This window comes from Myxocyprinus asiaticus, chromosome 5, assembly GCF_019703515.2.
Source record: "Myxocyprinus asiaticus isolate MX2 ecotype Aquarium Trade chromosome 5, UBuf_Myxa_2, whole genome shotgun sequence".
In the NCBI taxonomy this organism is placed as follows: domain Eukaryota; kingdom Metazoa; phylum Chordata; class Actinopteri; order Cypriniformes; family Catostomidae; genus Myxocyprinus; species Myxocyprinus asiaticus.
This window is the reverse complement of record NC_059348.1, coordinates 40,247,862-40,265,318: the sequence shown is the minus strand read 5'-3', so window position 1 is coordinate 40,265,318 and position 17,457 is coordinate 40,247,862. Positions and strand designations below refer to the sequence as shown.

General features: G+C 39.7%; 1 protein-coding gene across 1 annotated transcript in view; it reads left to right on the top strand.

Annotated features, from left to right (window-relative positions):
* Window positions 1–17,457, top strand: part of insra (insulin receptor a) — a 103,039-nt gene that overhangs the window by 65,263 nt on the left and 20,319 nt on the right. The window contains exon 3 of the mRNA XM_051698480.1: window positions 6,053–6,374. Coding sequence (XP_051554440.1) covers window positions 6,053–6,374 — 322 coding nt within the window. The remainder of the gene's footprint in view (window positions 1–6,052; window positions 6,375–17,457) is intronic.

Here is a 17,457-nt window from a genome sequence, read left to right as displayed (position 1 = left end):
CATGAGGGGACAAGGAAAATTTTATTTGCATGGTTTTAATTTTAATTTAACGACTATTTTTATCTTTTGTTACAATTATGGCCAAAATATACTATTTCTAATCATTTTAAAATATTATTTTATTTCTGGAAATCATCTCGTGACCCCCCCCCCCCCCCCCCATGCTGTCGTCGTTACCCCTACTTTGGGAACCACTGTCCTAAGCAACCAAATTGGCCCGGTTGATAGGGAGGGTAGAGTCACATGAGGTAACTTCCTCGTGGTCGCGATTAGTGGTTCTCACTCTCAATGGGGTGCGTGGTAATTTGTGCATGGATCGCGGAGAGTAGCATGAGCCTCCACATGTGGAGTATCTGCGGTGTCATGCACAACGAGCCACATGATAAGATGTGCAGATTGATGATCTCAGAAGCGGAAGCGATAGAGACTTGTCCTCTGTCGCCCGAATTGAGTAACCGCGCCACCACGAGGACATACTAAGTAGTGGGAATTAGGCATTCCAAATTGGGAGAAAAGGGATTAAAAAATAATAATAATAAAACATTTTAAAAAGCCATATGGTTTGAGGCATAATCATGTCCAAAGTACAAATGGTGCTAGATGAGTTACACACCACTAATACATGGGGTTTAAAGTTTTTAAAAGACTATAACCCATAGTATGAGCAATAGTAATAGTGTTGTTTGCCTAAGCAAGCACTACAAATAATCATCAGTGCTCCAGACTACAGGGAAGACCAGCATGTTCTGGATCTGTTGGCAGAATGCAGAGAGAAGCTGACATCTTTTTGGAGCAGCCAATAACAGTGGAGGAGCTAGTTTTTCTGACTGTTGTAGCAGTGCTGCTTCCCCCTCCCCTCATCTTTCTGCCCAAGGTTGCAGACACATAAGCAATTAAGGGTTAACACACAGTGGCTCTGCCTCACAGACGGTAGAGGCCATTGAATGGCTACCTTCCACAGCCAGCAAACTCACTGGTTAAATTTGAGGGTGGATCTGCGATTGGAGCTGTAAAATGTAATGTAATCTCACAGGATCAGGAGTCGCCATTCACACCATGTGCATATTTACATCCACGTTAAAAGCGAGGAAAAGAGGGAGGGACAAAAATAGGGGCAGAGGTGGTAGGGGTTTTCAAAGAAAGGATGATAATGAATTTCATGGAAGGAGATTTCCAAAGTCAGCAATCTTCTTTTTGTGCAATAGTTGACTTGATCTCTGTGGCTCATCTTTTTTGCCTTAGCACCTCCATTGTTATCCAAAGCTCACATGTGGGCACACACACACACACTCCTTTCATGTCAGGCAGTGAGGTGGCCCTACCTGGATTGTTGTGTAGAAGGACAGAGGGTAATGTTGGCTGACCTGGTATCACCTGACATTGAAGTGCACAACAAGAGTTATACACTCACAAGACTAGCTCTGCATCATAATGTGGACTAAAAAATAATTCCCCTCAGTTTACATGGTAGTAATTTGGAGTACACAATTCTTGTGTGAAAGGCAGCTCTGTTTACACCTTAATTATTAAAGAGCGGCTGTGGAAAAACTGAGAATTGTTGTGAAATTGCATATTAATTCAGTTTTAGCTGCTTGGATCAATGCCAGCATTCTCACGTTTCTAGACTATTTTCCTGTTTTTGTTGTTTTTGTTCTTTTTCCTTTCATTTATGAAGTTCCCTAAAGCTCAACATAAATTCATCCCTTTTCATTTTCATATGATCCCTGAGTTTTTCAGAGCTTGTCAAGAGCATTTGGAAATTTTCATAGAAGCCTCGAAGCAGCTCAACGTTGTTTACAAAAAGCACTGAACGTCTTGTCAGAGGCTTTAGTGTGTAGTTAAAAAAATGACTCTTGGTGTTTTCTCTGTCAGTTGAAAACTTAGTTGTTATGCAGAAGGCAAGTCTTGAGATTTTGGAGCCTTTTTCTTGTGGCAGTGTTGTCATGGAAGCAGAGGTGTTTGCTGGGCTTTATTTGTGGACTACACCAACTGTAGGATTGTGTTCACCAGTGAGCCAATCACCACCATGAGCCAATATTCCATTAGCAGATGGACTGGAACTGGATCACACACACGTATTTCCTCAGTGCCTTGTTCTTTGTCATCTGGGCATCTGAATACAATTACTTATTATGTCCCTTGTGCACAGCTCATGGGACATGGGCTGTGCTGATACAATTGTATATTGATATATCACATTACCTTTTCGCAAGAAATTGCATTTATTCTTAAGAATCTTGTATTGTTTTTTTATGTGTGCGTTCATATTCATTTTACAACAGTTCAATTAATAAAGAAGTAGGTTGTTGAAATAAGCACAAACTCTGCAAACTGCAATTCTCAGTGTGGTCAGAGCCATTTCTATGAGGCAACATACTGGACTAGGATTCGTGATACCAAAAAAGTAAACAAAGTTAACAGATAAAAGTCTTCCACTCTTTGAAATGATCTAATCTCCTGGTTTTGTTGACCTACTCCTGAGCACACTTACTGCCCCAGAGAGGAGCTTATACAAGGATACCATAGCCACAACACAACCACCACACAACTAATCTGTGTGTGTTTGTGAGAGGGAGAGTGTGTGTGTGTGTGTGTGTGTGTGTAACACATAAACGCATGCACATGCTCAAGCGCATTCGTATGTACATTCATAGCAGCGCATGCTCCAGCTAGCAGTGCGTAGTTTATTTTTAACAGGCTGTCTCAGAGACACGCTTGCAGGTCACGTTGTTAGAAAGAGGTCAGTAAAATCACATAGTGACTCCAGAGGAACTTGTGTTGTTGACATGGTGGCTGTTCAACAGATGAAAGTCACAGTAGATTCTCTTCCCTCCACCACATGTGTCTCGCTGTCTCCATAAGAAACACCTTAATGACCTTCTAATCTCCCTGTATTTATCTTTAATGTTTTTCATTTTGCTGTCTCTCCCTCATTCTCACTTTATTTCTGACTGTCTCCTGTGACACATATGGCCTCTTTCAACTCTGTCTTTTTGGTGGGGGGTTAAGAAATATGTAAACACTCTTGAGATTTCCTGACTTCAGTGGGAGAGAAAGACTTAGGCTATAACAAGATACTTGTCAAACAACTGGTGGTAGTGTGCTGTTCTGTGTACATTGTGTGCATTTATAGGTTTGTGTGTGTGAGAGAGAGAAAGAGAAAGCACATAAAAGGCAGTGGAAGGTTGTTACACCATTTTAGGAGCTGCTTATCAGAGTAGGCCATTTTGTTAATGTTTTGATATTTAGAAGATGTAACCTGGTGTTGTAGCAGGTTAGGGTAAAATATGAACAGTAGAGTTTAGCACCAGCACACTTATGGCGAACTGCTGCTTCGCTCAGAGTCAAAAAGTGGAGTGGTGGTGGTGTAGTGGACTAAAACACTGAACTGGTAAGTGGAAGGTAGTTGGTTCAATCCCCACAGCCATCACCATTGTGTCCTTGAGCAAGGCACTTAACTCCAGGTTGATCCAGGGGGATTGTCCCTGTAATCAGGGCACTGGATAAAAGTTTGGATAAAAGCATCAGCCAAATGCATAAATGTAAAATGTAAAAAGAAGTTTGAAACAGTTAAGCAACAACATACTGTTTGCGAACATTCAGACACCCGTCACACCGCTGTAAAATAATATGACATTCAATTGTGTTATCGATGACTTCATGGCTCATTCTATGATTAGCATTCACACAAGATCAGTAAAGATGTTTTAACTACTTGATGATGATTTAACGTAATATATATGCACTATATAATGTGTAATGTGTCATTTTTACCATTTGCATTCATGGCACTAATGTGCTAATACACTATACACTTCCACAATATGCGCCCATTACACTCTTTTATTGTAATCTATGATGACACTGATACTACTGCAAAAATGGGTGTATAAAAGAGTGTTAATGGTTGGAATACAGACAAAAGAATGATGATGGCCATATCTTCCTTTAGGCAGATGTGTGAATTGCTTTCGGCTGCAGATGGCACATGAGTGAAGCAATATATCAAACAACAGAGTGAATGGGCACTTAAGAGTATTTGAGTTGATTTGATACCTTTTGAAGACTAATTAAACATACATTGCATGACATATTCTTGGAAGATGTCTCTACATGAAAGATTGTACAGATGTAGGTAAGATGGCACCAGTTCGCTAATAACTCTGCATGCTATTGTGTTAATGTTGATTGATCTTCACTGACTGAACAATATATCTGGAATTAGCTGTCAGCTTGAAAGTAAGTGAAGCTCCAAGTCACACCTATGACATTCACCATTTTTACATGCACGTAAGAAAACCGTTTATTCAAGGGTTTTTGAAGAAAGTAGCTTTTTGTGGCTTTCTCTCTGAGAACGCGGCTTAATATGGCCATGTTAATGCATAAGCGCCGTTCAGATGGGTGTTTGAAGCATGCACGTGCATGGAACAGTCCGGGATAACAAACGTCATAGGAAGGAGCCCAACAACAAGTCAACACAGTGGAAAGAATTCAGCACTTCTGGGAGTACAGTGGGAAAATCACACACTATAAAATATAGCCATTTATACACACAAATGTAAAACATTGACTCTCCCTCACGTTCTCGTATGCACTCGTACATTGGGGAAATCCCAGAGTTTTATGTAAGAAGGAAACGCAACTACTGCATCGCAATTCCACTGCAGGTCACGATAGAAAGTTAGGAAACAAACACAGTACCAACTCTGGAAATCTGGAAATAAAGCAGAGCAACTGAGAAAAAAATTGTGAAGACTTCCTCAGATCCCACGTGTTTTATTTACACAAGCGTTGTGGAGAAAGCTGCTAATGACTGTGCTGCAGGAGTAAGGATTACGCCACTTATTCAGTACATGTTTACAGGAACGGTGTCCAGGTAAACGTAGTCATTGACCAGTGGCAGTAAGAAGTAGTTTAGCAGCTGGTATGAAGTTTTCCTGAAAGCTTGCCCTGGCTAGCTGTTACGAACCACCGAAACAAACTCAAAAACACCTTTGTTTTGGCCAGAATTTGTTCTTAATGACATCACACCCATTCGTTCTTCGATTTTGGATTAAGTGCGCTGGGGCATTTAGAGAAACCTAAGAGATTTAAAGACCCAATGAAATCACTTTAAGAACACAGATTCCTTTCCTTTGTTAATGTATTTCCTATTAAAACAGGAAGCTGGGTGGGACATAATGAAAGGATTGTTCTTTTTTAATAGCCAATAAGCTTTAGTTACATCACAGCCATGAAACATGAAACTGTCGAATACCACAGTAAATAATGTCAGCTCATCCCTTTTATAAAAACAGTTGAATGGAAACTCATTTACAGTGTTGCATTTGCAATTGAAACCCAGAAGACTTTAGTACCGCACATCATTCTTCGAAAGTATAACCATAACACTTAAACATTTACTTGTATTAGCATGACACGCATGAGATGTGGTATAATCACTTAACAGCCTAGTCTGTGCTGTAAGTTAAATCAAATCATTCAACTCTGCTTAAAATAAATCTGATGTATTTTGCGTGATGGCCAAGCGAAGATACCAAGATGAGAATGGACGTAATTTCCTTAAAGCAGTGTTTACATAGAGCAAACTCCACCTGCATGTCAGTAATGCATAAGCAAAATTCATCCACCTACAAAAGTAGTCCCACCTCAGAAATATGATTTAGATAAATTTATCGCTCAAAAAAAAAAAAAAAAAGAAATCCTGAAAAGTTCATATGGGCATAAGTGCTTTTGCATAAATATGACCTGCTTTATGATTTCTACTTTTAAACCCTCTGGTTATCTTGCCTGCTAGACTTTCATTTGAAGTGCTTTACTGTAAACTGAGGGATGAGTTGCCATTGTTTTCTGTGGTAATTGATAGCAGACCACAGTTACTGTCCACAGATATTAAATTGTGTTTAACTTGGAATATTCCTTCAGTCCTAGGTTGCTCCTTGTGGACTGTGCCAGCAATAGTGTGATTTAAGTCACTTTGAATGAGAGGCATATGTAATATAAGTATTCAGTTCTCAGAATGTAATCAGTAATATTTTCCCTCTGCCCACAGTGTGCCCATCCTCATGCAAGCACCGTGCCTGCACTAAAGACAACCAGTGCTGCCATGACCAGTGTCTGGGAGGCTGCTTGGAGCCCAACTCAACGAGCAAATGCGTGGCCTGCCGCAACTATATGCACAATAACACCTGCATCGACAAGTGCCCGCCCGGATTCTACACCTTCAAAGGTTGGCGCTGCGTCAACTTCAGCTTTTGCCAGGATCTGCACAACAAGTGTAAGCAGGGCAAAGGTGACTGCCACGAGTACGTCATCCACAATGGGGCCTGCATCCCAGAGTGCCCTTCTGGATACACTACTATAAACTCCACTACGTAAGTAACCTGCTAGTCTGCTACAACTAAGGTCAATGCACAAATGCTACTGCACACTTTCAACAAACATTCCTATGTCTCCATGTGTCTTAAAAGCTGCTTCAACAGCATCTTCTCTTTGCAATGGATTCTCAAGCTCCACATGTATGTCAGGGCCCACATAAGCCAAATCTTTTGCTTATGAAGTGTGGCCTGTTGAGGGGAAAGTGTGCTCGGATCACTGGACCACACTGTGCATCACCTTAGGTTGATGGACTTACCTGTGAGCCGTAAGGGTTCATTACTATAGTACGCCTTTTAGTAAAATGTTTCTTCAAGTTTAAGAACTTTTACTGTTTCTATTAGAGGTAGACCAATATATATTAAAAACCTAATCTGGTGAAATATGTGTATCAGTGGCGATTTATCCTAAGAGGCAAAGGGAATAAATAAAAAGAAAAAATACATTACTGTACTTAAATAAAACATGAAATATTTCAAAATGTGAGCTCAAATAAGGTGTATAGCAGTCATATTTCTAAAGTCACTCTGTCAAACAGCGACAACAGTGGATAAAATTTCAGAGGGAGTCAGCATCTCAAGCCTCCCTTCAGCTCATTGCAATATCATTAGCTGCTTTTCCACTATTGGGCCAGTGCGAGCCAGGGCCATAAACTTGTCAGCCGGGGCCAATAGCCTCGGACCTGAGCGCGAGACCAAAATCAGTCTGCATTCCCACCATCAGGCCAAAAGCCCTTCAGCATTGCCCTAAAACCTACCCTTAATACACCACTCTGGTGCAAACATCACACACCCCGCTCATTTCAAATTACACAAGCCAAACCAAATACACATGTTACCTAGTTATCTAGAATATCAAGTTTATATTGTATGTAAACATTAGCTAGCTAGCAAGAAAAGCAACGATTGACAACTCACCGACTTTAACAGCCATGGTGTCCCGAGAGGTCTCTTCACTAACAGCGGGACAATGTCCCAGCACACCGTCCAGGATGTTGAACCATGGAAAGTTCTTCCTTTGGGCACCACTTTGTCCATTGTGCATCTTAACGGATTTGTAATGTGGTTTTTTCCGCTGAGATGCAGGTGCGTGACGTCACACAAACATGTCTGCACCCAGAGATGTACAAAGTTAGTGATAAACATTCACTTTCATTAAATTATATTGATAAATGAGTCAATGTTCCTACATTACATGATATTAAAGCTTGTTTAAGAAACGTTTGCAGAGACTGATGTAAAAAACACTGTAAATTCAACTCTTTTGATTATCGTAAACCTGTAGCACAAATGCTACCTTAGCAGCATCGTTTATCAGTTGGGTTGCTAGGAGATATCTCTGTTGACAGTCAAACCCCTATTAAGCTAACGGGAGCATTGCAGTTTTGGTTGTTTAAACAATTTTCCCAAGTATATGGCAATGGAATTCCTTTATGGTCAGAGATCGAAGAATTCAAGCAGGAATATCCCAGATCCGACTTGAATGAAACATGAGTATCTCGCTAAACTCTGCCTTTGACATTGACCACGCCTCAATCCCCAGTTGGCCCAGTGGTAATTGGCGGGCCAAAGGAATATTGCAACCACCGATTACAGCAAAAAGTCACATCAGGGGAGACATTGGCTCTGATTAGTGTTGATTCGTTCAATATGCTGTCAATCAATGCGATAAACCCCGCCTTTCATGCTCTCATCCTCGCAGTGCGTCTTTGCAGATTAGGGCTGCACAATTATGGCAAAAATAATAATTGCCGATTATTGCTCTTGATATTGTAATCGTAATTATTAATGTCGATTAAAAGAATAAATTACTGTGATGTTACAAAGTAGGCAACAGTTCAGTTCTGAAAATCTGAGATTCAAAATCTAATTGGAAGTAAATAGTTTTAGGAATTTGAAAAAATAAAAACAAATAAACAATCTGATGTTAAATAAAGAATAAATGTTTAAAATGTATAGGTTACTAATCAAATTTGTGAAATTGATTTGTCATCTCCTTTGTACAAAAGTTCAGATTTACTTGCTTTCATTGAAGCACACAAGAAAATCTTTGGATTTCTCGGAGAGGACGGGGTGCAGCACGACCATATAAAACCCTCTTTGAGAGGTTGAGTCTTTAAATTAGTCCCGTTTAAAGCACCGCCACTACAAAGTCGTGCTTTTGTAATAAATCCATCACCAGACAGTTACTGTCTGACTTCAAATTGCTTGCTGTGAGCAATGTTCTTGATTTTATTGATGATCCGGACTATGATAGTTTTGTTAGTATGTTAGTAACAGTTAGTTCTGGTCCTCGAACCTGATTGGACGAGAGACGTTCCATGAGTACTGATGGTCTCACACCATCACTGTGTGTATCACTCCACTTGTGTTCATGCCGTTCTAAACTAAAGTGTAAGAGCAGTGCAGATGTCTTTAGAGCTATCTGTCTCTTTACATTTAATTTTGTGACATTACATATTTTTGCCAGCAAGTGGTGGCAAAAGACCATTTTTGTGTGTAATATGAGCCAGTTGGTGACGTGAAATAAGTCAGCCTCAGTCAGTGTTTACATTCAACAGCACTCCGTGATTGCTTGTATTGCTACTACACTACTAAAGCTAGGAAATAGCTTTAAACAGCTTTAAACTAGCAACTTCAGCATTAAGGCTCATCACAGCTGAGAGACACAGCAGACTGATTAATTACACAAACTCAAGGTGCTTATCTCTTACCGGAGTTTCCACATTGGAGAGAAAATAATGTTCAAAATGGCAGAGGACGTTTTCTATAGTGAAAGACTCTTGCGCACCAGCTACTGTGAAATAGGTAGGAATACCCCCACTTGGACGGCTATTTTTCCACTGAGAAAATAGGATGAATTTCACCAAAATTACATTATCTTCAGAAAGCTGACTAACAGACTACAGCATTATTAAAAGGTGATCGCACACGCTCCATATCTCTCTCCCTCTCTCTCTCTCTCTCTCTCTCTCTCTCTCTCTTTCTCTCTCACACACACACACACACACATCCTTGTTTCTCCAATAACATGTTAGAAACAGCCCAAGCCATGATACTAGTAGTTCTAAAGTGATGTTTTGAGAGGCTTGGACACATCATTTGTTTTGAACCAGCAACGGCAGATTCTGATCCGTGGCGTAAGAAAGTAGTTCCATGCACAAATGTGTTTTTATGACCGTACTCAGTTTTTCCTAATTTTTTTAAATGTACTTGTTCATTGAACTGTTGTATATAAACAATATCACACTCGCAATCATGCTATATGGCCCTAAACCGGCACTGTTGTGCTGATGTAGGGCCATATCGCACTCTTGCTCGTGTGATATTGCTTAAATACTGTATATATATATTTAGCCTTTTATTTGTTGAATATCTGCCAGTTACTCTGTTGAAAAGCTGTCTGCTCTTGTATTCAGTCTGTGCTATTTGTTTTATTGTTCACATGCAGACTGACATATTTGGCCATTCCTTTGTTTCTAGCGCCATGAGCATTGTATTTTTAGAAGCTTTGTCAAGTTAATACAAGGCCTCTTAAAGTTTAAGTAGTTAAACTTTTAAAATCGCGACTCAAGACCCTTGCATTCTGTGGTGCTTTGGAGGCACTACTGATGCAGAAATTACACACTTCAGCTTTAGTGGCTTTTAGTTGTTCAGACAGCCCATCAACTAGTCATTTTTGAAAATACAAAGTTTTTCACATCCCTTGTGTGTGTGTGTGTGTGTGTGTGTGTGTGTCTGTGTTTTAAAGCAGCACTGTCCAAGGGTGAGGCTTGGCAGTGCATTTGTGCCCATTTAAAGAAGGTCATAGTTGAAAGAGGAGGACCCACACACACCGCTAACCTCTATTTTATAGCCTCTTTCAGAACAAAGTTTTGTGTTGTTTGTTTGTGGTAGAAATGTAGGATGGCCAATGTCTCCCAGCTTTGTCCTCTCTCTGGCTATTTCCATACATGCATGCATATGCAGATGGATGGATGATTGGCCACATAAGTGTTGGGTTTTTCATATGTCGTCTACATAATGGTCAGTCTGATTTCCAGACATCTCCTTGGTCTTGTCAGACACCAGTAAAATCCCTCAAACAATACAGTGTACCATAGAATCAAGATGTGAGATATAAAATTATGCAACAGTTAGTTACAGTCCTCTAATCTTATTGGACAAATGGCGTTCCAAGACTGCTGATATTTAGTATAACATCACTGTTTGTATCTCTCTGCTTATCTGTGTTTGCTGTGTCCACACAGGCTGTCAGTCTGTACATTGCTTGGTGATTTTTTAGTGGAGCAAAAGAAGACAAAATAACATTATGTATGAGTAATATTATGTCTAAAATGGAAGTTATTCAACTTAAATTAACTTCTTGTTCATATAACTGTTGTATAAAGTAGGGGTGTAAATCACAAGTTTTATAGAATCGATATAAGATCGTATCGTGATTAGTCAGCAATCTGATGAAAATAAATAATATGAAAAATGAAGTCACATACAGTTGCAATCAAAATTATTCAACCCCCCTGACCAGCAATACATTCTGGTGATGTGAATTAAAACACATCAACTAAAACCTCAGTAAACAGTCAAAGTAAGTTTTTAATGCACATTTGAGTGATTTTGAGAACAAAGAGTTCAGTTTACCCACATTTTAAAATAAAAAATAACTAATTCTCTCCACAAATGTCGTCAAAAATATTCAACCCCCAAAGTCAATCATTTGTGGAGCATCCTTTATCCTTAATAACAGCAAATAAATGTTTCAGGTAAGTGTTCTAATTTCTCATGAGCAAAAGCTTCCAGCTCATTGACATTCTTTGGTTTCTGTGCTGCCACTGCTTCCTTGAAATCCCAACAAAGGTTTGCAATGGGATTTTAATGATGGACTGAAAGGGCCATTTAAGGACATTCCACGACCTATCCCTGAACCAGAACTTGGATCTATAAAACCTTCCAGGACTCCACAGGTCTTTCTTAATTACTTCTTGAGTATTCAAGTCAACATTTCCCTTGGTGAAGTTTTGCTTTCTTCCACACCCCAAGAAGGTTGCTGTTGTACCATATTTAAAAAATGTATGAATAGTGCTGCCAACTTTGTCTATTGGAAATTGAAGTGCCTTGGAAATGTACTTTTAGCCATGACCTTTCTTGTGAAATGAAATAATCTCCTCTATTAGCTTTTGAGACAGCTTATTTTTAATTGCATTTTTTGCATAGAAATAAATTTTTGCTTACAACGCTAAACTTATATTTTATAACTTAAGTGCCTTTGCAGATTGATGACTTAATTTTGTTATAAAACAATTACTTGTGTAGCCGTACATATTTAAGAAACAGCTACATGCAATAGGGGTTGAATAATTATGACATGGCTGTATTTTTTAAAAATCCTGCTATTGGGGCTTGGGTAGCTCAGTGGTAAAATACGCTGGCTACCACCCCTGGAGTTTGCTACTTCGCTAGTTCGAGTCCCAGGTCGTGCTGAGTGACTCCAGCCAGGTCTGCTAAGCAACCAAATTGGCCCGGTTGCTAGGGAGGGTAGAGTCACATGGGGTAACCTTCTCGTGGTCGCTATAATGTGGTTCGTTGTCGGTGGGGCGCGTGGTGAGTTGGGCGCAGATGCCGCGGTGGATGGTGTGAAGCCTCCACACGCGCTATGTCTCCGTGGCAACGCGCTCAACAAGCCACGTGATAAGATGCGCGGGTTGATGGTCTCAGACGCAGAGGCAACTGGGATTCATCCTCTGCCACCTGGATTGAGGCGAATCACTATGCGACCATGAGGACTTAAAAGCGCACTGGGAATTGGGCATTCCAAATTGGGCGAGAAAGGGAAAAAATAATAATAATATATATATAAATCCTGCTATTTAGAAATATTAGGTTATATATTCACACTATGAATGTGTCACTCAACTGATATAGATGTAGAGTTAAAAAATTCTGGGTCATCAGAAAAGCTTACCTTTTTAAATCCTTACTGTCTTTGGGGGGGGGGGGTTGAATAATTTTGATTGCAACTGTACATGTGATCATCAATCGTTTGATGACAGCTCATTGCCTTGTGGAATGAGGTAAACACTACAGTGACAATTTGTCATCTCTACTATAGTCAAGCAAGTCTTTCAATGCAAAATACCCACAACAGGAGAGTATGTGCTATCTGTGTTTTTTCTTGGCTACAACTTCGACAGTTGTATTGAAAAATTCTATTATAATTTACTGTGATAAATGTTAGTAAGTGTGCTGATGTTTAGATGTGAAAGTCTTGCAAATTTGTGAGGCAAAATTGAGCAATCTGATGGCAAAGTTGCCGTGGGGACTCTCGTGGGTGTTCATAGATCTTTTGAGTTTAGAGGGATTGACGCCGGTTGGCACTTTCGTGCGTGGGGTTAATGCGCACGTTTTTCTTTTTCTGTTTGTTTTGTTCGGGGGGATGTTCAGGGGTTGATTGTTTCTCTAATGGGGAATGTGGTCTGTATAATTTTGTTTTTGCCACACAATTTATTTTTTCTACTATATCAAAATGTCAAATGTTAATATGAGTGTACTATCTCTCTCCACATGGAATGTAAATGGGTTGGGGCACCCCATAAAAAGAAGGAAGGTTATTTCTTTTCATAAACGTAAGAAATATGATATAGTGTTGCTTCAAGAAACACATCTCTCCCCGCAGGAAGCTGAAAAATTTGGGAAGATATGGGGTGGACATGTTTTCTTTAGTGCTGGCTCAAGTAAGAGCAAGGGAGTCATTATATTGGTAAATAAACATCTACAATTCAAATGTCTCAAACAGATTAAAGATAAATTAGGAAGAGTAATTATTGTGTTAGTTGAAATTCAAGGGCAAAGGTTGATTTTGGCTAATATTTACGCACCTAACGATGATGATCAAGGCTTTTTTATAGATCTTGAAGGGATGTTGCAAGCCGCTGGCACCCCTCATGATATAATATTGGGAGGAGACTTTAATCTTTTGATGGACTCAGTCCTTGATCATAGTGAAGCAAAAGTGTGCAAGCCCCCTAGAGCAACATTGACGCTTCACATAATGTGTAAAAATCTTGGTCTTACAGATATTTGGAGACTTTTGAACCCATCTGGTAGGGACTATACATTTTTTTTCATCAGTCCATAAGATTTATTCTAGAATAGATTTTTTTTTTTTTATATCCAGATCCCTCATTTCATCTGTTGTTGATTGCTCAATTGGAAACATTTTAGTCTCAGATCACGCCCTGGTGACTTTAAAGGTGTTGCCATATACAGAGAAAAAGAAATCATATAGTTGGCGCTTTAATGTGTCCCTTTTGCAAAATCCTGATTTCCAACAAATGTTAAAGACTGAAATCAGTGTTTATATGGAGACCAACTGGTTCTCAATATCCTCTGTGGGCGTGGCTTGGGAGGCATTTAAGGCGGCTCTTAGGGGTCGGATCATACAGTATGCCTCATTCATTAAAAAATCCAAAGCACAAGAACTTGTGGAGTTGGAAGGAAATATTAAAAGTGCTGAGGCAGAGCTGAAGCACTGTATGTCATCTGATGGCCTCAGAGAACTGACCTGGTTGAAATATAGATATAATACTATTTTGTCACGGAAAGTGGAGTTTTGGTTATTCAGGGCAAGACAGTCATACTTTGAGTCGGGTGACAAAGCAGGAAAACTTTTGGCTAGATATATAATGCAGAGAGAGTCTTTTTCTATCATTTCCTCAGGGAAATCTGCTTGTGGTGAAATATTTACCTATTGATATTAATAATGCCTTTAAAGAGTTCTATCTTGATCTCTATAGTTCCACGTCTTCATCCACTGATGAAGATATTAGGAACTTTGTGGAACCATTAGATCTCCCTAAACTGTCAACTGTGCAAAAAATTCTCTTGATTCTGAGATAACCTTGGAAGAGCTTGTTGAGGTAATTAAAGCCTTGCCTACAGGCAAGGCTCTGGGGCCTGATGGCTTTTCCTCTGAGTTTTTCAAATCTTATGCTACAGAACTGGCTCCAATTATGTTAAAAGTTTATACTGATTCATTAAAGAATGGAAAGCTTCTGCCATCCATGACACAAGCCCGGATCAGTCTGATTCTAAACAAGGACAAAGATCCAAGCGAGTGTAAAAGTTACTGCCCAATTTCCCTGATCCAGTTAGATGTAAAAATTTTGTCCAAAATTCTGGCTAATCGATTAAGTAAAGTTATGACATCACTTATACATATAGATCAGGTGGGGTTTATTCGAGGCCATAGCTCTTCTGATAATATTAGGCGTCTCATCAATATCATGTGGTTGGTAGCAAATGATCAATCTCAGGTTGCTGCCATCTCTCTTGACACCGAAAAGGCGTTTGATATGGTAGAATGGGATTATCTTTTTAAGATTTTGGAAAGGTATGGGTTCGGGAATACTTTTATTGGATGGATTAAGTTACTTTATAGACACCCTGTAGCAGCGGTGCAAACAAATGGGATAATTTCAGATTATTTTACTCTGGACAGGGGCACCCGGCAGGGTTGCCCTCTTTCCTCATTATTGTTCTGTCTTGCCCTGGAACCATTAGCAACCGCGATAAGAAAGGAGGATGATTTTCCAGGGGTGATGGCGGGAGGTGTGGCGCATAAGCTTCTGCTTTACGCAGATATTTTATTATTCGTCTCCGACCCTACTAGATCTATGCCTTGCCTCCACAGAATTATTAACTCCTTTTCCAAATTCTCAGGATACAAAGTCAATTGGTCTAAATCTGAAGCTTTGGCTTTGACAGCGTACTGTCCAGTAACGGCCTTCCTGCCGGGTGCCTTCCAGTGGCCCAAACAGGGAATTAAGTATTTGGGAATTTTATTCCCAGCAAATTTGTCTGATTTAGTCAGAGTTAATTTTGATCCTTTAATTTAAAGGTTTTCGAATGATGTGGACAGATGGGCTTCATTACACTTATCGATGATTGGGAAGGTTAATGTTATTAAAATGAATTGCATTCCAAAATTTAACTACCTGCTACAATCTCTCCCTGTAGATGTCCCCCTCTCTTATTTCAAGCAATTTGATAGCATAGCGAAGTCCTTCATTTGGAATGGTAAACGTCCCAGGTTAAATTTCAGTAAGTTACATAGGCCAATTGACAAATGTGGGTTAGGTCTACCCAAGATTTTATTTTATTATTATGCATTCAGTCTTAAACATTTGGTTCATTGGTCGCTTCCACTTGAGAGAGCTCCTCCCTGGTTTTGTATTGAAAAGGAAGTTCTTGCCCCTATCTCGCCACTGCAAAGCCTTTCGATTAAACTAGCTGGAGAGGTTAAGTCGCACCCCATTATTTTGCATTTGCACTCGATATGGACAGAAGTGTCCAGAGTGTTTAATTCTGATATTTATTTAAACGTAGCCTTGAGCATATGGCTGAACCCTAAACTATGTATTAATAAGTCCCCTTTCTGTTGGTCAGATTGGATTGTGAGGGGGGGTTAATACACTTGGTGACCTGTATGAGGGTGGAGTATTGAGATCTTTTGAAAATTTTATTCAACATTTTGGGATTCCCAGATCTCAATTTTATAAGTGTTTACAGCTGCGCCACCTGCTCTGCTCTGTTTTTGGGAGTAGCATACACCCCCCTAGTGCGGCAGATACTCTGGAAGTGGTGATCGCTGCTTTTGGGAAGGGTCATGAGGCATCAGTGTATTACTCTCTGTTAATTCAGAGTCTGGGGGATGGAGCTTTAAATTCTCTCAAAAGATTATGGGAGAAAGATTTAAACTTGGTATTGGAGGAGGGAGTGTGGGCAAGGATTCTAAAAAAACATAAAGTCTGCGTCTAGAGATGCAAGGGTTCGCCTTATGCAATTTAAGATTTTACATAGATTTTATTGGACCCCCTCTAGATTGTATAGGCTTGGTCTTAAAGACACACCCATCTGCTGGCGATGCCATACTGAAGATGGAGACACCATCCATGTTTTTTGGGGGTGCCTTAAGATCCAAGAATTTTGGCTGAAGGTGCAAAGTTTTGTGTGTGATGTGTTGGGCACTCAGGTCTCGTTCTGCCCCAGACTCTGTATTTTGGGAGATAGGGAGGTCATGGATTTGGTAGATAAGTACATGAAGGACTGGGTTTTGACCAGTGTGAGGCAGGTTATTTTGATTAGTTGGAAGTCGGATGGAGCACCCTCGTTCCCGGAGTGGTGCGCGGAGATGGGGAGGGTGGCTGCCTTCGAGGAGGGGTCGAGCATTAGGATGGGGGTTAGGGATTCTTACAATAAGAAATGGGGCAATTATTTAGCATTTTTGAGGGAATCTCGAGGTGGGGCAGTAATTTAGTTTATTTGTTTTTTATTTATTTATTTATTTTTTTATTATTATTATTATACTTGATTATTGTATGTTATTTTATGTTGTTGTTTTAGTTTTCTGTGTGTGTGTGTGTGTGTGTGTGTATATTCTATTGACCACAGGGGTGTTCGTGGGGGGGTCAGGGTGGGTTGAGAGTTTGGTAGGGGGAGGGGATATAGTGGGGGTTTAATGTTTAAAGTTTTTGATTCATTATATATATGTTGTATTTTTTGTGTTAATTTATGAATCAATAAAAATGTTAATAACAAAAAAAAAAAAAACATGACTTTTGTTCACATGATATTGCTTAAATATATTAGGTATACATTAACAGTGAAAACTTACTACCCTTGTCTAATTGAGAGATCCATGTAAAACTGAACAAATGCATTAGGTGCCCTTAGACATGACGAAAGTGAATAAAACATGCTGTACTTTTAACACAGTTCAGCTGATATGGTTGGAAAAATGCACTTTAACCCAGGAGTCACTACATCATATGCAGCATGTAATAGTATAGAGAAAAACACAAGTGAGAGATGAAGGGGCGAAATGTAGCTGCATACAGTCTGGAAACTGAAGCTAAACATCTGGCAGGGTTTTGTTTTAGAATTTAAAGGAATAGTTCCCCACAGAATTACAATTCTGTCATCATTTACTGACACTTATGTCATTCCAAACCCCTATAACTTTCTTACACGGCTCTCAATGCTGCTCTTATACATAAAACAAAGTAGGATGGTGATTGATTTCGTC